Source organism: Channa argus, chromosome 4, assembly GCF_033026475.1.
Source record: "Channa argus isolate prfri chromosome 4, Channa argus male v1.0, whole genome shotgun sequence".
Lineage (NCBI taxonomy): Eukaryota > Metazoa > Chordata > Actinopteri > Anabantiformes > Channidae > Channa > Channa argus.
In genome coordinates, this window is record NC_090200.1 from 24,685,451 (window position 1) to 24,706,627 (window position 21,177).

A 21,177-nucleotide genomic window follows, 5' to 3' on the forward strand; every position below is an offset into this window, starting at 1 on the left:
AAGCTGCTTGTTCTGTTTAGACAGATCACACACTCCTGAAATTTGGATTTGTAGGACCACAATGATGGCTGTAACTCATTACCTACAAATTGATTTACTGTCTTGCACTGTAGAAAATGGTTCAGGTGCCTCAAACCTAGACAGGTGCACTAAAACATTGCCGAGTTTATATTTATTTTCAGAGCTGTTGTCAGGCTGCACAAAATGTATAGCTTCATGTACTGACACTATTGATGACTGATACTGAAAGGTTTTTAGATTGATTTGCTATTGGGAGTTATTAACTTTGGTGCTGTTTGACAATGTATTTAAAGAGATTTAGTTTGCTCAAGATAAACTTTATTCAGTGGTTATCAATTGAGCATTTTGATACCTTGATTTTGCTAAAATTTACATCATCAAACTAACATATTGATTCAGGACTGAGCAGGACTATTTTATTCTCTCTGTTAAAGCCTTTAAATCTCTCAGCCTGAGAAACAAGCTGCGAACCTTTCAAATATAATGAAATTCACATTATAATTTTTATGGTGGTCATATTTATGTCTGAATTGGCAGATTGTTCGTCCTTCCATCCTCCCCATTCTTATGAACGCAATATCTTAGGTACTCCCTGGTGGAATTGTTTTGAAATTTGGCCCATTTGGACTCAAGAATGAACTGATTCGATTTTGGTGGTCAAAGGCTAAGGTCACTGTGAGCTCACATCCATCCATTCCATCCAGTTTTTCAGCAACAGCTTGATGGAATTTCTTCCAATTGGTCAGTGTGACCTCATGACCTCATCTGGAATCCTATATGAACTGAATAGAATATGAGTCTGGACAGACACACAGGTAAATTTTAATGGCTTCAGGAGACATACAACTCTGAGGCTGTGATTATTTGCTTGTATCTAGGTTTGCACCATTGTAGCTTGTGAAAGATATAAGTAGTACCAGAAATCGCCATTGCACTGAAGAGTAGTGTTTTCTTGACAAAACACACAAAAAAAGTGCTTGAGAAAAAAGACACTGACCATGTAGTTTCCCAAGTTCATTTCTAGAAGATCTTCTCTTGCACTCTGTTGTCTTCCATCTCTCTGTATATTGTAAACTGTGCAACAATCTGCAACCACTTTGCACGTGGAAAAGCAAAGATGCTCAGTTTGGTACAGTATCTCAGTGATAAAGTAGACTTTTAAGATGCTAAGAACTTTTTTACGCAGTCTACTGTAAAGTGATATTTTAAGGTGTGCTTAAGATAATTTGATTCATTTTATTTATTGGCTTAACATTTGGTATGATTTGGAAAGTAACTGAACTAATGCTGGACCAATTTACGCTAACTGTAAATGTTAAACTCGAAGCATAAAGTAGCACAGAGAGTCTGAATAAATTAAGCTTGTGACTTTCAAATGCAATAAAGTGAGGTGCAAATATATTTTCTTCTTGCTGGCACTGAAGCCAAGAGCCAAGAAAAGCTTTTAATTTTGTTATTAATACATATTCAGAGTTTCAGCCCTATCAGTTTCATCACACAAAGGTAATAAGACGGTTTCCTTTAAATCATTATCCAGGTTAAGAATGAATCATGAGAACAGGAACTAGACTGTCTTAACCAGTCAGTAACATGCTCTGTGTTCACTCTTTCAGTGACCCACTTTCCAGAGCAGTGGCATGATGAACTCGTACTGCTGTCACGGTACCTGCTTTCAAGGTTTTTCTCAGCGCTTTAAAGGGCAGTGGAATCTGTAAGCTAAAAATGCATGAATGTACTACAGCCCCCATTTCCAAAAAGGCTGGGACATATTGTAAAACGTAAAGAAAAAGAACACACTTTTATTTGCAAATTAAGACAATATTTGGTTGAACACACCTCAGAGTGGTAAACCTCACCCTATTCCTCTGAAAGACTTAGTTTCTTTGTGATACTCCTTTTATACCCCATCATGGTACTGACCTGTTAAATGTTCCACCAGGGTTTTTAAACACATTTTCTTCAGTATTTTGATCAACATTCTAACATTTGAAATGTTCAATCAAAAAGAGGTTTAATTTATTGCTATTTTACAGTCTGAGCTTTTTTAGAAACAGATTGTAGGGTCTGAGCCAAAGTGTGTTCTTAAGTTCATACTAACACATCCTGTGGTTTAATGGTGATCATGAATACTAAGCAGCTTTGCGTTTTATTATGAATAAAAATCATTCTGCCATCCTTGTAGGGTAAGCAGAGCGGTCAATAGTGTTGTTAGACTTTAATCTGGTGTCTTACTCCACAGCAGTCAGTGAGTTAACAGGGGGCGATGGGTTAGAGAGAAGAAGACAGGGAGTGTTAAGTGGGATAGGAATCATTATAGCGTGTGTGTGTGTGTGTGTGTGTGTGTGTGTGTGTGTGTGTTCCAGGTGGACTGTCATGATAGATACGGAGAAAGGACAGGAGCGGACAGCTCAGTGAGGATGACTAGTGTTCCTCATCTATCAGATGGAACAGATCACTGCCAGCCACACACACACACACACAGAAACACCGTATACACACACACACACACACACACACACACACACACCGTACACACACACACACACACAGACACACCGTACACACACAAGTCTGGTTTCATAACTTTAGGGGACATTACATTGTCTTACATTATTTCCTGGAGCCTTACTCTAACCTAACCCCAAACATATCCTAATCTTAAACTAAGTCATCAATTACACTTTACAGACAAAGCAACTTACAAGTAAGTAGTAAGTAGTAGACACTAGAGACAACTTTAGACTTCAGTCTCTTGCCCAGGGACACTTCGACAAGTAGCCAGGAGGACCAGGAGTAGAACCACTGACCCTGGGGTATGTGGTTAACTGCTCTATGAACTACAGCTGCTAAAATCGAAATTCAATGATTCCATGTGTTGAATTCACACCAAAATTCAATGTTTTCTTCATGGAAACCACCATCTTGTCCCCATGAGGAAAACCACATCCCCAGAAGTGTTTGTCAGATTTAAGTTACCATAATGTGAGCAGTACCTTGTACACACACTTTGTTAAAGTGGGAAATACCAAATCATAGAAACACATCTGGGCTTGACAAAGCAGGTGATAGTGGCTGTAGAAGAGAAAGACAGAAAGGAAAAGATGAGAAAAAAACAGAAGGAGCGAAATCAGGAGGATTCGTGAGGAAACCAAGAAATGGGGCACAAATAAGTGTGTGTGTAATGGTGTACAGAAAGAGAAAGCAATGGTGATATCCTGCGCCTGAAAGGAGGGTCAATTCCCCTTGTCTTGTTGCTATGACAACCCATCGTGTAGCGCCCCCAAAATAATGATAAACAGCAAGAAGGGTCGAGCGAGAGAAGGGGCTGAAGAGAGAGAAGCAAAGGGGAAATACTCGGTTCAAACTAATGAAATAATGTAAAACATGAGACACGAGACATGTCTGAGACACACTCATACTGAAACATGGAGAGAAAGAAGGTGCGGTGAAGGCATGTTCAGTTTCACCTCCTCCTCCTCTTCCTCCTCCCCAGTGTGTGTGTGCTGCTGAGTGCAGGATGTGGAGCCCAGCAGGAAGAAGGAAGTCCTAATTGCTTCTCTTTAGTCTGCACTGAGAAAAGAGAGAGCAGTTGGCGCAGTAGGTCCACCACTCTGACCGTGCACTCATTCTCTTCCTTTATGTCTTTTTCTCTGTCTCACACACCAAGCACTCGATGTTTGTATCAGTGAACAGCTCTTGTATTAAATCTTTACAAGAGTTTTCACCTTCAACCCTTTCACAATGCTGTGATGGTCCGGAAGACATGGCCTCCCTCTGCGCTGGTCAAACAGAGGCTCCACTCACTGATGCAAAATTGCCGGGGGAGGGGTGTGTTTGTGTCCAGCCAAGTCTGTTGAATGGGCTGGAAACATTTATCCATTATCTGTAACCAGTTATCCTGTTCAGGACCACGGGGGCGAGAGGTGGGGTACATCCTGGACAGGTCATCAGTCAGGGCCTAAACAGAGAGACACAAACAGACAACTATTCACACCTACACGCAATTTAGAGTCGCCAATTAACCTAAGATGCATGTCTTTGGACTGTGGGAGGAAACCAGTGTACCCGAAGGAAACCCATGCAAGCATGGAGAGAATATGCAAACTCTACAATAGAAAGGCCACAAACGGCAAAGGGATTCAAACCGGGGACCTTGTAGATGTGAGGCTCCAACACCCCACCACAGTGCTGCCTGGCTGGAGACATTCAAAAGAAATCTAGCACAACATTAAAAAGGGTTTGTGGTGGTGTTGCGGGAGAGTGAGGTCTTATTTAGGACCTGATCTGAAACAGACCTTTTGAAAATTGAATCTAAACTTCAAGATGAACCCAAAGACAGTTCGATCTTCTCCAAATTACACCAGGAGACTATCAGACATGATCCAAAATGCCCAAAATAAATGAGAAAGATTGATTATAGATGATTTGGCTCTGAGTGCTGACCTTTTCTCTGTATGGTAAATGAATCCCTGTCACACACCTACAGGAATGATGGTGAGCTGGCAGCTGAGAAAGGAACACTGAGAGAACAGCCTTTGCCTCATATTTATATCCTTAAGTTGCATATTCAGTTCAGCATTGACCAAAAAAGAGGCGTGTTCAACTCTTAAAGCACATTAACATTCTTCTAGAAAGTGTTTTTAGATTTCTGACACTGATTCTGGCCTACTTGGATGTTCTGTGTCCACATAAGTGAATGACCCGCTTTCCCCTCAGGGCTTACTGTAGCTGTTTGCTGTTAGACTCGTTCAGCACTACAAACCTGTGCGCTTGACTCCTCCTGACCCAACTCAGATGCCACTGATACAAGCTGTGCATATTTCGGGGCCTCCGTACTTCTCATACATGCCAAACTGCATCCTGAATGATAAATAATATCCAAACAGACAGTTTGGAAGTGGAATGTCTAAACAGATCCATGTATGGAGCTTGTTTTTTTGGCTGTCTTTGAAGTTTGGTGAAACTCCACAAGCTGGTCTGCTTATAGTGTGTGCTTGTGTGCATTTATTTTACTATTTCTTTCATTGTTACAACATAAAGTGCATATGTATGTTGACATCCGCAATTCTAATTGATTCTATCTATTTAAAAGTCCAGACCCAGTTTAGTCCTGTTGGAGAGCTAATGTTGGTTCAGACGAGGCACAGGAATTCAACAGTTTCAGTTTTTTATAGCATGAACCACAGATGTGAACACACTTAAATTGAATAGAGCGAGTGGAGTTAGTTCATTTAAACTGTTCATTTGAGCAAATGTTTTGTCATTCGGTACTGAATTAGAATTTCAAATGAGTTCATCATTTAATAAACACTGAACAGAAAGTGAGTGGTTACAGCTAAGGCAGCTTCAGTCTGTTTGACTTTTATGCGAGCGTTGAAAATAAATCAATTAAATCAATCATGCTCACTAAAAGCATACAAACCTGTCATGTTTACAAAAGTAAAGCAAAATTTGAATTAGTCTCAAATCAATTCACTACCGTTAGCAAGGAAATGATGGGGTGAGTCGCTGGCATTTTCCCCACCTATAATTTGCGGCTCTGCAGATGGCACCGCAGTTATTTAGACCTGTTTTTTCCATGATTGGCTAAATAGAGAGGACTTAAGTTGTATGATTTGTCAGTGATCTTTTCAAAATGAAGAGCACTGATGAGAGAAGAGGTCTGAAAATGTCAGCCTTTTTATGATTAGTCCTCACGATGATATAATGACATTACAAGTGGCATTTTATTATTCTGAATCATATAGATGCAGGGTTTGTTTTTTTCCTTGCATAGTTAATTCAGAATCAGCCATTGTTTGACATATGTAGTGATTTATTCAGAAATAAACTTAACTTAAACACAACTTAAAATTAACATTTGTATTTTTTAATAAAAGTGAATAAATACACTAATACAAAAAGTTTTTCTTTGGATGAAAAACTGTTCATAATGTTGTGGCTGAATTTGTTCCACTTTTTGTGAATCTTTAGCTGCACAGAACCATGGCACAGCATGACAAAATAATGGACACACACACCTAAGTGCGCCGGCTTACTGTAGGTATTGTACAGAACCTGGTGACTACTTTTCCATTGTGTTTTCCAACTATATTTTTCCTTTTAAACATTTTAATAATTGCATGTTGGGGGGCAACTGTTGCTCAGATGGTGGAGCAGTTTTTCCACTAACAATAGGGTTGCTGCTTCAGTTCTTGCCTCCACGTGGCCACATGCTGAAGCATTCATAGGAAGGAACAAAAAAACTGTTGTTATTTGCAGCTGACAACAATAGTTTCTCCATAGAATCAATAAAGTTTTTCAAAATCTAAAAATAAAAGGTAGCAGTGCTCCACACTCACTGCAAGAATCCAAAAGCAATTTCCTGACCTTTTATTTAAAAGAAGCAATAGCACAGTGTAAAGGACCTTTTGACAAGGAGAAGTCCTGCTTAAAATATCCCAAAGTAAAAGTAATTTTCATTCAATGTAACAGTGGGCTGTATACAACAGATGTATGCAGTTTTAAACTAATATGAGTCATTATGCAGAAGAATGATATACTATATAGACTTAAAATATATTGGTAATATAAATATATATTTACTAACACATATAGCACAGTAAAAATTAAATGTATTCCTACTTAAAGGTCGTGAGGTCAAATTTTTAGGCAGCATAAAATAAAATTATAATAAATATTAAGGTAAAATACTAGCAATTTAAATGGTGTACAAGAGCAGTATATGTCCTTACTTGTATGATGCCACAGTGTAGCATTACCTACGCCGGACAGTGAAAACAGACTGAAAACAACAACCAGCTGATATAAGATGATCAAACTGTGGATTTCTATAGAGCAGGTTTAAATGTGGATCTCTTTCGACCCACCAGGTTTAAATCTTCTATTCTGCAGCTCCTGCACTTTAAACCAGGGACCCTTAAGAGATGACATGTTTCCTTTGCTGCGTTCTCTCTTTAATAAAAGGTGCAGGTCTTACGAGAAAAGAAGGATCAGCTATTTATGCAGCATCTTACTCACTGTATGTGAGTGAATATGCTACTTTTTACTTATTCAACTTTCCGAGTTTCTCAAGTCAGACTAACTTGTTTCACCAGCTCCTTACTACAACGCAACACATTCATATGTTAATTGTCTTAACTGCATTACTGATAAATGATTTGATATTAAATAGATAATTTACAGAAATAATCATATGCTGTTTTGTTTTAAAGGAAACAAAGTGTGTTTTTAAAGAAAAAAAATATGTGCTCTGAAAATAATGAATGTCAGCTGTTCCTTCAATATGTGACAGGCTGGTTTAGGTAGTATGACGTGTACTTTATTGCAGAAAAAAACATAAAATCTGGGTAAATAAGTATTGACACATGCACATATTAACTTACTGACTTAGACACTCCTATTTTCCAATATCTATCTGATTTAAATCCTGATTCAGTATTAAAGGTTTTGCTTTACTTATTGACATGAATACATGATTAAAGTGAGTACTGAATGTGAGATGAGCTCATGGCTACAGACACAGGTGCAGGTGAGGTCTCAGTTTGTTGTTGGAACTACAGAACCACTCAGTTCCCTCTGGGTGTTCAGAGATGTTACAAAGTGATGCCTCCTTCCTCTAAACCATCTTTGATTTACAAGCAATGGAATCAAAGTCAGTTTTCACACACACACACACACACCAGTTCCCACTCCCTTCTAGTGTGCTGCTTGATAAATGATGATGATGAAAGCCTTTTGAAAGTTGCACTGGTACACCTACTTACCAAATTTAGTGCCACAAAATGCAACTAAATGGCCACAGTCTGGAGGTCTGCAAGTTCTGCCTGAACTGCCACCTCATCTCTGCCCTGCTGTTAGAAGACATTTTCAAGTGTGGGTCATTTCCATTTTCTGCTTCTGCTTCTGCTTTCACGATTTCCTCCATCGACCACTCTGGACAGTGAAAAATGGTAATTTCAGAAAATAGGGCTAATGCGCAGTGTCTCATTCAGAGGAGAGTAGCTGTTGTGTTACCTTCTCTGCTGCCAATATATGAGGTCAGTGAGAGAGTGGTTGTGCATTATTTAGAGTGGGATTTTCTTTAAAGGAGTTGCAAGCTGAACTATCGGCTGGAGACCCTCTACTCAAATTAAATGGATAGCTGAAATGTTTCATGGCTGCAGTTTAGCAGCTGATGTTGGGCTGTACAGGACAGAAACACACATACTTGAGCATGTGATTATGGTACAGTTTAGAGCAGGGATTAGAGAAGCTGTAGTTGTTAAATGTGTAATGTGGGTGTATTTCATTTTTTAGGAAATAGGGTTTGTTGGTTTTCTGTGTGGTGTGTGTGTGTGCGTGTGTGTGTCTGTTGCTGCTGCTGCTTTTGTGGTGCATTACTGGAGAATTCCTAAGTGGGTCTAAGCAGGCTAGCTGGCTGCACGCAGTAAATTGGGTCACTGCTGAATTAAACCCTCGTCTTTCCACTTTCCGTGCTGCAGGTTAGAAATTGTCATTGCCTCCGAGTTGGAACAAACAGTTGAGCCCAGGCAGACGGGGGGAGCTGGACTGGTGCTCCGAACACAAGAAGTGACATTTCAGAAGTCTGCCTCAAAGAAACACGCCTTCTGTTGGGAAAGGTTATGCCAAGTGTCATCAAAAGAAAGCAGTTTGTGAAGGCGCTTTTCCTTATGTGCAGCAGAAATCAACATGGCCCAACATCTAAGAGGCAGCTACTAATTTTCAAACAATAGATGGGTAAAAAGTGACAGGCAGATGAGATAGGAGCAGAGCCAAATGTAGTGTGAATGGCTCTGATTGTTGGTTTCCTGGAAGTTCGTCAGTGTGTTTTAAAAATCATGTGAAGAATTTTATAATAAATGGTCAGAACAGGAGCCAGAGGGCAGCAGTCTGACAGTCTAAAATGAAGAATCATAAACATACACTTTCCTAATACGGTAACTGAGAAGCAGCAGAAGGAAAATGGATTGTAATGCAGACTTGAGAGCTGAAGGGGGGAGCACCACATTTGAATTCAGCAATTTGTACAAGGCTGCAGTCCTCCTGCTCCTGTTGTTTTCCCAGTGCTTTGCAGTGGTCCCAGAGCTCAACCTGCTGTATCCAGTCAGCTACACTCAAGGACAAACACACTCTGAGGGCAAGGGAATTAATATTTGATATCTGGCATCATGTGGCGAGACAGACAGGCAGGCATACTAGCAAGCAGATACAGGGTAGAATCAAAGCCAAGAATAACCACTCTCTGTTGCAGAGCCACCAGTCTACCACAGGAAAACTCACACTGGATTACAGTTAACTCAAAAAGGAGATGTTGGCTCTGCAGCTTAGAGCTGGGTGCAGAATAAAATCCCTTAACTTCTAAATAACTAAAAGATCAGTATGTTTTCACCCCAAGGTGGCAAATAACATTTAAATAAACAATGTAAATAACAAAGTTCTATTTCCATCTTTGTGGGATCTAAATTCCACATCGTTAAGACGTATTCATGGTTGAAACAAGGTTTATGGTTGAGTGAGTATGGTGTTGTGTTCAGATTGAAAAGCAAACCACAATTGATCTGTTCGGGAAGCACTGAATAGTTACACTCCGCTCTACATTACTGCACATTACAAACAGTGAAGAAGGGATATCCAGCTGCTCATACTACAGGTGCACAGTCCTACAGACTCTTTATCTTTTCAACCAAATGGAAACCAGTCAGTAAGGTACCTGTAGTGCCAACGTTTCAAACATCATCCATGCTAGACGTCAGCCTGGCATTTGAAACAATAAACCTGCTTTTATAAGAGGTTACACAACAAGCAGAAATTCTGTATCATAGCGCATGAAAAGATCAATGCATCCTAAAAGGCCTTGGAGTTTTGAAACCTAGTCGGCATTGTGAGCCTCTCAATGTGCAGAGACAGGCAGACAGACAGCAGGGAAACAGCTAAAGGTTTGTAGCAGACTTAAGCGCATGCTGGATTGATTTCACGGCAGCCTGAGAAAGCACCGAGGGCAGGAATCACACTGAGCATATGTGTGTGTGTGTGTGTGTGTGTGTGAGGTTGGGAACACAGTCCAGCAATACCAACATATATTACATTTAAGGATTGAAAAACAAATTGCCATCATGATCTTAGTTGTGACAATAAAAACTTCTATACAATGAAGATTTTAAACTACAGAAAAAAAGATCTCGGAAGAAGCTTTAATGAAGGTTTTAACCACTATGACTACTTCTATTTAAGTGGAATCAGACACGGTGTTGCAGGACATGTCTCTCTGCTGAACAAAAGTATCTATCTGCACATGAGTGATATGTTGAGACAAATTTCTCACTGGCTTCAAGTTTAAAGACAGTAATTGTGTTGTACTGCTTTTATAAAGACACTGATCCTGGATTGAAAAGAGGTAAAAGCACAACATCGAATGTCACTGATGGCACTTTCTGCTACATGATTCATATTGTTATCGCTCCAAAAGACAGAACCCAAACACATCCACTGAACCACTGGGAACACAGCTTGTGCTGGGCGATGCTGCAGCTGTGAATATGTTGTCCATGCATTTCACCACTATAAACTAAAGTTACAACAAAAACAATGTGTCAACCAGCAGATATTACAGCATTGTGCATGGCCAATATGGCTGCTGCTGAGGCTGAAACTGGCTGTAGCTGTGATTTTGAAGAGGATGATATTGTTGTGGTTGAGACTACTGCCTTATTCTTCCGTAGTTATGAGCCTGGCTTTGACATTAAGATGGGGGATCAACACAATACCATATCATGCCCACAGCTTCATCCAACCAGCTGTATCCATAGCTGGTACTTGTAATAGGAGCAATCAGTAATAGACACATAAACATGATGTGTATGTTCTGCTGCAAGAACCCACAGCTGACAAGGATGAAAATGGCCTCCATTATTCTTTACAAAAATGCTGAGACACTGAAAGTTACTTTGGAAGTCTGTGCATCCATCTGTGCTTAGGCACAGGTAACATTGTAGCCAAACACAAAACTTCCTTAACTTTCTTAAGTTAAAATATAATGAAATTTCTCTGTAAAAAGTTGTATTAACATAAGCCATTGTCAGTGTGAGTTGGAACTAGAACCCGGCACTACAAAGCCGGCGATGGGAATGGGCTGTTAGGGATTCAGTGTGTTGCCCAGAGACAATTTGATATATAGCTGGGACTGGGGATTGAACCACTGACCTTGTGGTCTGTGGATGACTGCCTTATATCTGAGCTACAGCCTCCCTTGGTTGAAACTGGAACTCTATTAATGCGTTCCAGGCGGAGCTCTAGCTCGAGCAGCCACTGCTTTCAATTTGCGCTGATGAGCCACAACATTAAAGCCAAAGTATGTAAAAAAGTATGTAAAAAATGTTTTATATATGCTTCAAAGCATACATTAATGCATAGATGTGTTGCTGAAACCTCCTGCGACCGAGACTTTTTAAACAGGACTGGCAGTGGTACAGAGATATCTGCTTCTAAAGGTTATTTTAGTGAGGCTCGCTTTTCTGACCAATCAGAGAAAAGCAACAATTTCTGCTCGATAAGAAACTTTTGGAGCATTCTGCTCCTGGTTTATAATTAATTCTGTTTTGCTTCTTAGTCCTGCCCATAAAATTCAATAGTTTATCATCCTCTCTGATTCCCCCGCTTTGGTCCAATAATTATACAAATCATGACAGATGCCCTGGAGGTTATGATCAGCATAATTATTGTTATTACCAAAACATTAAATAGTTATAATGTTTTGACTGAGAGGCATATATATTTTTACCTCCGTCCCCTTATAAAACAGCTGACATTCCCCCAAAATTATAGTCTTTTTCGCGGTAGCGTAAACTGACCGTGCCTAATACATGTAATATCTAATACTGAGGTTTTTGGCATGATCAAATGTCGCATGATCTCTAAAGGAGCTCAGGAATCATTCAGAGGATGCTTTGCGTTTCCAATAATTTCACACCGTGTGTGTGTTTGTGTCTCCTACAGATGATGGTAAGCTGTCCCTGGATGAGTTCCAGGCTTTCTTCTCTGACGGTACGCTGAACGAGGAAGAGCTGGAGAAGCTGTTTCACACCATCGACTCTGATAACACCAGGTCAGCACTACCACAATTGCATGGATGTGTGTGTGTGTTTGCATTCAAGATTTCTGCATAGCTGAATGAAATGTGTGTGGATTTGTATGCTCACTCCATTGTGAGACTTTTGATTATGATTATGGTAAATTTTTTTCAGTAGACATATGTTTGTGTGTGCACACTCAGGTTGAATGTGTGAACCTTATCCTGCATCAAGCAAAGGTCACCTGTAGTTCAGAAAGTTCTATTTTTTCATTAACCAACCTGAGCCTCCAGGATATCATCACCTCTGCTCCCCTAAGACATTCTGTTTTGATTGGACCCCATTAAATAATTTTATTAACCATTTATAATCAGTGAATCAGCTCATCCAGCCTGTAATCAGGAGAAGTGTGCTGACACAGTGAGATCTGAGTAATCAAAAAGACCAGCTCCGTTAATTTACACAATGCTGCAGAGCTCTGAATAAAATGAAACCAAGCAGAACAAAAGCTGACCTTTATGACTGCTGTAGAATTGAATAAGCTTCAAAACATAAATCCTCTGTCAGACGCAGCCGTTAGTGGACATTAATATTTTTTTTAAATCAGTGTAGTAATTGGACCGTACAATCACCACCATCTCTCTGGCGTCTGAAATGTGTCGCGCTTTCTAAATCTTATTCACTGCAGTGGGTGCAGTCAGAAAAGTTCCTACTCATTAGAGTTAAGTGGACTTGGCAGTCGCATGCCAGGCCTCAGCAGTATCATGTGACAGCAGATAAGGTTATTGACTGGTCTGAGTAAAAAGAGAAATGACAGGGTAAGCATTTCCTGTTGAGGCAGGAAGTTGATGGATGGAGAGGAGGGACGAAGCAGGCAAAGTGCTGTCCTGCTTCCAGTCATTTGTCTATCTGTCTTTATCGCTCTTTTTTTTATTTCCAGCTCTGGCTTTCTAACCCTATCAGGCTATTTCCTGAGACTTCGAGTTTTTTTTGCCAGGCTAATCTTGTTTCTGTCACATCTATCCCTCCATTCTCTCTCCATCTGTCACTCACTCTTGTCATCAACTGTCTCTGTCTTCATCTCCTTTCTGCACTTATTAATGCAAGAAATTCACATGCAAACATAAAGAAAAGTGCACATACATACATTCACTCATACATACCTTAAAAATGCCATTATAAAAGCTAGAGAAAAAAGTAACCTTTTTTATTCGCATGTGCATACGAACGAAGCATGTGACTGTATGGCATGAAGCTGCACTGTTTTCACATCATATGCTTTAGTGCTTGTCATGGTTTTACAAAAAGTTCGCTTCATTTATTGTTTTTGCTATTGTGGCCAATCGTGGCAAAAAAATGGTAAGGATATTATCATGATAACTGTAGAAAACTTCTGGCAAATGTATCGCTAACTTTGTTTATAAATTGCACTTAAAAGTTGTACAAGTGGTGAGATGGAGGATGAATTTGTGACTATAACTGTGCAAAAGCATTCAAAACGAACAATTACACTTAATCAGTAGTGAAAAAGCAACCACATGAATTGATAAACCAAAGATCCACAAGGTCTTCTATCATCCATCAATGCATTGTCAGCTGAAACACAATCACTTGTGGGTCTTGTCTCTGGGCAAGACACTGAACCCCTAACAGTCCATTCCCATCCCCAGCTGTGCAGTGCCGGTCCAAGCCCGGTAGAAATTGGGGAGGGTTGCGTCAGGAAGGGCATCCGGGGTAAAAACTGTGCCAAATCAACATGCGGACAATGATCCGCTGTGGTGACCCTGAACTCACGGGATAAGAAAACAAAAAAGAACAAATAAATAAAAACAAGTTCCTGTTTAATTTGTGCCATTGTAATAATTGTTTTTAGCAACAAAAAAAACTGCAGATACTTGATCAAATTGATCACACATGACTCCCTCCATAAAAAAAGTTAATAATACAACTTTATATGTGGGTCTTCCTCCATAGAGAAACACATTTCTTTGTGTTTGTAGAAACAGATATCTGGCTGCTCCTGCATTGGCTGCACAATTGAATAAAACAAGAGAGGAAACCAGTGTTTACAGACTCTATGCTAAGGAAACTTAGGTCAGCTGGCCTCATGGGCAAGAAAAGAAAATGACACATTTCCTTTACCCACGTAAAAAATGTGTCAGACACAGAGCTAATGAAAAGATGATAGATGCTTGCCCATTAGTGAAGCATAAAGGTGGAAACATGATCATCTGCGGATGCTTTGGCATATGGATGATTTGCCTGGTGTGCAAGGCATCTTCAATTAGCATGGATATCACTTCATACTAAAAAGAAATGCCTTTGGTCATGACATTGGCCAGACGAGCTCAATCACCAGATCTCAACCCCATGGAGCTCCTCTTGGAGAAGCTCTAAGTTACTGCCTGTACTGTGGAGAAATCTACAGGATAAACACTGCTGTGCTCCGGCACTTCCTGTAGACGGGGTGTCTAAATCACCCTTTTTCAAGAAGTCTTTGTTGAATCCAAAAACCTTGCTGTCACCTGTCATCTCCTCAGATATGTTTTTGCCGGGCACATGCAGCCACCACACCATGGATGAATTATGAGACCTGGATACTGCATTGAAACATGCAGTGGTGTACGTTCACTCCCACTTGGCAAACTACTACCCCAAATTTGATGAAATCACTCAGACTTATGTTTTTATAGGATGAGTTAGATGACCGAATTCAAGTAGAAGGTCTGAGGTCTGCACATCAGCATTTGTTTCATTTAAATGTCTGTGATAGTAATGGTGCTACATTGTGTTAGAAATAGGCTCATTTTTATTTCCACTAATGAAGATGGAAACCAAGGATGGATGAAACTTAGAAAGATGATAAATCTTATTGCAAATGAATGGGCGCTTCTGTCACTTGCAGATAATAACATAATTGTTAGTTTACCTCTTCTGTGGAAATGTAGCGTACAGCGGGAGCTACCATTTAGATAGTAAACAAACTGCCACTTATTTTAGGCAGAGAAATTGAACCATTTTATTACACTCATTACACACACAAAAACAGTTTATACAACATATGTCATTAGTAAACTGAAAAAAACCCGTAACGTTGGGTAAAACCAGACATTTGCTGGGTATTTTTAAAGCCCATCTGTCACAGTGATGGATCAGGATTCGTTCTGCCAGGGGCCCTGCAGGCAAAATGAAACTACTGCTTAATAAAATCATGTGGGCCATTATCAGATCAGGTTTTCTATCTAGGCTCATACCATCAAAACAGTGTTCAAATGGGTTTTTTTTGCTGATATTGAAAACATTCAAATAAACATTATTCAAACTTTTTGTTTTTCCCATTACATTATATATTATTTGAAACTTTTACTGAACAGTAATTTTTCATTAAGTGAACAGATGGACTCTTCCTGCCTGTCTCCCTTCGTATTTGGTAAATGTTCTGCACTTAGATAGCGCTTTTCTACCTTTTAGCACTCAAAGCGCTTTACACTGCTTCTTATTCACCCATTTCACACACTGATGGGGGAGCGGCTATGCAGCTGGCCAACACTCACCAGGAGCAACTAAGTTGGGGTTCAGTGTCTTGCTCAAAGACACTTTGACTTGTGACCAGAGGAGCCGGGGATTGAACCAACAACTACAGGATTGATGGATGACTGCTCTATCTCCTGTGCCACAAACGCCCCAAGTCACCTTTTGTCATCAGTTACATCTCTGCTATGGCTTCATCATTTCCCTTCACTTTCCATTATGCCCTCCCTTCTTCCTTTCCCTTTCTCTTCCTCCCATTCCTCTCCCGGTCAGTCAACCAGGGAAAGTCTCTTTTATGTCAGTGAAGGATTTGCTGCCAAATGAGTCCCCACACACTGCACTGAGCATGAGTGGTGGCTGTGGATTGATTCAGACTCCTGTCAGAGAGTCTTGTTAGATCGCTCCATGCCTGCCAAACTCCAACCATATGTACAGTAATGTATGTGTGTGTGTGTAGGTACAGGTGTGCAGTATGTGTGTGACTGCATGTAGAAAACTATCCTCTGTTTCTTACCCTGTCCTTCTCCCCTGTCCTTCCTTCCTACTTTCCATCCTTCCTTCCCTCCTTTTCTCTCTCCCTATGCTGCTCCTCTGCTGTGATAGTAATGTTGACACTAAGGAACTCTGTGGTAAGTAGACTGCCTACAGACACACACACACACACACACACACACACACACCCTCATTCTCTCTCTTATCTATTATTAAAAAGTACTTCTCAGTTGAAATGTGATTTTAAAAATACATATCAGCTACTTCCAGGTAATCACTGCATATTATTTTGTCACTAAGTAATGTGCCTATTTGTGTGTGTTTGTGTGTGTGTGCAGACTACTTTGCAAAGCACATGGGGGAGTACGAAGGAGTTCTGGCCTCCTTGGAAACGCTCAATCTTTCCATTCTCAAAGCCATGGACTTTACCAAGAAGGTAAGTGTGTGGTGTGAGTGTGAGAGAATGAATAGTCATGGGTAACTTTCTTTGATGAAAACCATTAGAAATTTGAACTGCACTACTATGTTGCTACATCTTACAAGCTTTCACCTTAATGTTAGCTGTTTTTTTGTGTCTGGGATTGTTCAATTTTATGGAACCTAGAAATCTACAGTACTTGCCTGCTGTTCCTCAACATAGTGTGATTAACTGTTAGGGTTTTCTAGGCACCTATTTTGGAATCATGGCTCTGGGATTTTAACTGTATAGTGACAAATATATATGGCCAAACACTCTCCAAGTGACATGGAGAGGCTAATGCACACTTTTTATATCCAGCTGACTGGACTATTGTAATGCTCACCTCTATGCGCTGCCCAAATACCTCATAAACCAGTTACAGTTGATTCAGAAGTCTGCTGCCGAGTCCTGACAGGAACCAGAAGGACAAAACACATTACATCTATTACAAAGTCCTTACACTGGTTGTCTTTCAGCTTCGGTATTGATTTTAAAATTCTTTACCAGTTCAAAGCACTTTATGGTCTTCCACCAGCCTCCCTGTCTGACAGGGTTCCAGTGTGTGAATCTGTTTGTGCTCTCAGTGTTTTGGTTGTTCCAAGGACAGGACAAAAACTTTCAGTGAGGCACCTTTAATGTTTCTGCTTCGAGCATTTGGAACAGTTTCTAAGGATCTAAGAATGTTTTATATGTATTATATGTTTTTAAAAGCAAACCTAAAACCCAGCTTTTAAATTTGTTTTATTGTGCTGTTTTAATATCTCATTAATAATATTTTTTATAAATTTTTACCTTGAATCTTTTATTTGTGTGCATTACTGTCATTATTTTAAAGTCTCGTACTTTTATGCCTTAATAGTGTCTTAATAGTGCTTTGTTGTCACTTTCTTTTAATATTCTTATTTTTGGGGCCTTATCATCACTGTTTTGACTGTTTGTTCTTTTATTGTCTTTGCTTGGTACGCCTTTCTTCAACTGTCAATCATCATCGCCATCATCAGAAAGACAGGCACAAGCACGAACTGTCTGAATCTTTATATATATTAGACTTATTTTTATTATGCTCTGTGTGAACTTTGATATATTGCAGTCTAATACATTTTCAGAGAAGAAAAAACTAAACAGCTGTGGAAAATCTCTTCCCTTAAATATGTGTGGGAGATCAGCAATACTGATTAAATGTTATATTGACAGTTTGTCAGGCATGATTCTTTTTTCAGTTTAAACTGCAGTCATGTAGCATATGTACAGCAGCAGTGTCCACTATATTTTTAAAGCTGCAGCATGTTATTTTTGGAATATTTTGGAGTATTATACATAAAATGATGAGCTGAATGAAACAATGGATCATGCAGGTAAAGAGATGGATAACTCCTTTAGGGGTTGATATAAACATATACAATTAAAGAGAGCCAATATTAGACTAAAATTCATCAGGGAGCAAGGTGGTAGAGTGGTTAGCACTGCTACCTCACAGATAGGAAGTCTCTAGTTTGAATCCTTTCTATGCAGAGATTGTATGTTTTGTACACCAACAACCTAGTGTTACTTTGCTTGTGAGCAGTTTCTGCTTTAAATACATGTCTTGTGAACATATAACACAACATACAGTGAGTCACTATTCCCACACATCATGTGTCATAGTATGTGTATTGTGGAGTTGGATGTACAGTATATATGTACCACAATGTACTCTATGTGTGTGTGTGGACACAATAATGGTATATCAAGTTTCCTTCTTGTTCTGCAGGGATGGGTTCCTCAGCCAATTGCTTCAAATTGTGTGTGTGTCAACGTGTCAGCTGGAGAACAGTAATGTGTTATCCTAGTTTTTTACCCATGTTCTATTTATAGCAGCTGCTCCATGGCCATGCTCCAATATCCATGTTCAAGTTCTGCTTCAGGGTGTGTGTGTATGTGTATGTGTATGTGTGTGTATGCGTTTGTGTGTGTGTGTGTGTGTGTGTGTGTGTGTTTATAGCACTCAGACTCTGTGGTGTGTGTGTGTCTATATTTCTATTCACTGGCTTGGTCCTTATCTTTCTTTCAGCTGCAGACCATTCAGCAGCACTCAAACACACAAACACACACACACGCACACACTTGCCCTCCTTCACACACAGTCTCAGGCTAGTGTCTCTCTAATGAGCAACCATTGTTTAATCAATCAGTTGAGAGCCTCTCTTGTTCTGCTGCTGTAGCTCTTGTGCTCTCTATTCTTGTGCACTCCCTCATTCATACTGTGCATTCCCCTGTGACACACACACACACACACACACACACACACACACACACACACACACACACACACACACACACACACACACACACTTATTCCTCTGAAGCTATAGCTGATATGATAATATTGTCTGTTTGTGGCAGTATGGAGGAGCTCCAAAAGAGCTGTATGGGGAGTTGATCAGCTCAGAGTTACATACTGTAAATGGCCAAACTGCTGACGAGTTGAATATTGATGTGGGTTTTGTGTTTGTGAGAGATAGTGTGTGTTTTATACAGCAAGACAGTAGACTTTACTGCAGACAGACAGAGACTAGAGGCTTAAGTGTCTTAAGTTTCATCAAATCAGCTCCTTTATTTCTTCTGCTTCTTTGTTTCTCACACATTCACTCACTTTTTTCTCTGCCTCTGCAATTTTTATGTGATGCAGATTTTGATCACTGCAGCTGCTGATGAGCTGGAGCTGTTTCCGAGTACCCGCTGTGGCTTCTCAGTTATAAATTGGTAGACTGGAAGTTCTTTGGTGTTTCTCTTACACTTTGAGGCATGAGCATGACTGTGAGTGCTCGTCTCAAAGTTAGGTATTTTATGACTTTTGGAGTTTCTCCATCACTGTCGTTAAAAATGTCAGTGTTTCCACGCTCTGTGACATTCTGGCAAGTCAGCGTTAAATGCCACATCAATCTATGCGCTTGTGTCATTGTACATCAAAATGATCTTAGTGAATTCCACTGTGAGGTTCAATGAGAACTTATACACCACCTATACCTTTAAAACCCCTGACAGGTGAATAACCTTTATTGTCTCATCAGAAAGTCAGATTTTCAAGCGGATGTGTTGGAAGCAGGAAAAGTGAAGAAGCCTACCAAATGTTGTCAAGGGAATACTAACATTTTATATACTACTGAGGTGAGCTAGCACAAACTGCTGGTTTTAATAACAGCATTGTCTGTGCACAAAAATTAAAGCCATTGGCTGCAGAATTTGCAAATTTCAGACTTTGCAACCTCCCAGTGGTACTGTAGCTTAACACAGGTCCCTACTTGATGTGTTAACTGATACTGACCTATTGGATACAGCAGTGCAACTTAAGCCTTGCTGTCAGTTTGACCCAGTAGCTCCTGGTAGCAAAAAAGTTCCTTGTCGGCTGAAAAAACATTTTCCCCACAGACCACATCTGAAAAATGTGTTGCCAGTTTCTCTTGCTATTGTGAATTTTTAAACCATGATGGTTTTATATTCCTAACACCCTCCTAGAACCTATAAAAGCTATTTTTTTACAGTATGGCATTGTTCTAATGCAGTCAAGGTCTAAGAGTGGGTGGAAATGCATGGGAGTAGAGAATCACTGCTGTCACTGTGCAGAAGCAAACCTAGAAACAAAAAACTGTTTCTGTCTCTTGTCCCCTTTTTTTCCTCAATTATTTATTCATTAATGAGCAGCATCATGGAATCCAGTTCTTATAAATCCCACACACGCGATGACTGCACACCATCTTAAACTACCTTCACTTTCATTTTGTTCAAATATCACACTTTCTGAAGGATGTCCTCTCAGATTGACATGTATCAGGTCCTCAATAACGGTCTCAGTGGGCTGCCTGAGTGCTAATCCACAAGGGGGGATAAGAGTTGAAATCACTGGGAAGGCTGTGATACATTACCTCCTTATGTTTGAATTTAACCTTAGATTTTAGCACCACTGTGATATTTGTCTTTCCTTCTACACTTGATGTATTTATCACAAACTTCTTTCTGTTGTATTGGTCTCTGTTTTTCCTTCCTCACCCCATCCCCATCTACAGTCTTCTACTCTCTACCTTTCAGTCTCTCTCTGTTAAAATCATTCCATATTGCAGCCGCAAAATATTTATTGTTATTAACCAACCAACAATGTTATTGTACTAACCAATGATATGTCATGCGTCCATGCAAAGACCAGTATTGAGACAACATCCATGGCAAACGTGGAGCCAGTCTTCATACTGAAGCAGATGTAGCAAGTGGGTGAGGCTAAAAGACAGAGCGTGATATTAGCTTGAGCAGAAGGCTACAGCCTGAGACCTGGCCTTTCAGAGCCCAGTGAGAATTGATTAGTGCTCCATCCACCTCAATGAATACAGACAGAGAGAAAGAAAGAGTGGAACAGCAAAATAGACTCTGCAGCTACCTGCTGTACTGCATTGAAGTGTTTTTTTCTTTTCTTCTTTTTTTTTTTACTTTTTCTTTTAACAAACTTTGTTGGAACCCAAGGGTAGTTTGCACTCAGAATAAAATGAGCCTCCAGATTATTCATCTGAAATTTATACCCCAGCAGTCTTGACTCTGATATGTTGCAGAAACCTTGCCAAGTTCTTGCAGCTTAGG

At 39.9% G+C, this 21,177-nt stretch overlaps 1 protein-coding gene across 2 annotated transcripts in view; it reads left to right on the forward strand.

The window, feature by feature from the left end:
* The window catches only part of necab2 (N-terminal EF-hand calcium binding protein 2), a 126,281-nt gene that overhangs the window by 21,440 nt on the left and 83,664 nt on the right, over nucleotides 1-21,177 (forward strand). For both annotated transcript variants that reach the window (XM_067502118.1, XM_067502119.1), the window contains exons 3-5: nucleotides 12,016-12,124; nucleotides 16,224-16,249; nucleotides 16,451-16,548. In XM_067502118.1, coding sequence (XP_067358219.1) covers nucleotides 12,016-12,124; nucleotides 16,224-16,249; nucleotides 16,451-16,548 — 233 coding nt within the window. The remainder of the gene's footprint in view (nucleotides 1-12,015; nucleotides 12,125-16,223; nucleotides 16,250-16,450; nucleotides 16,549-21,177) is intronic.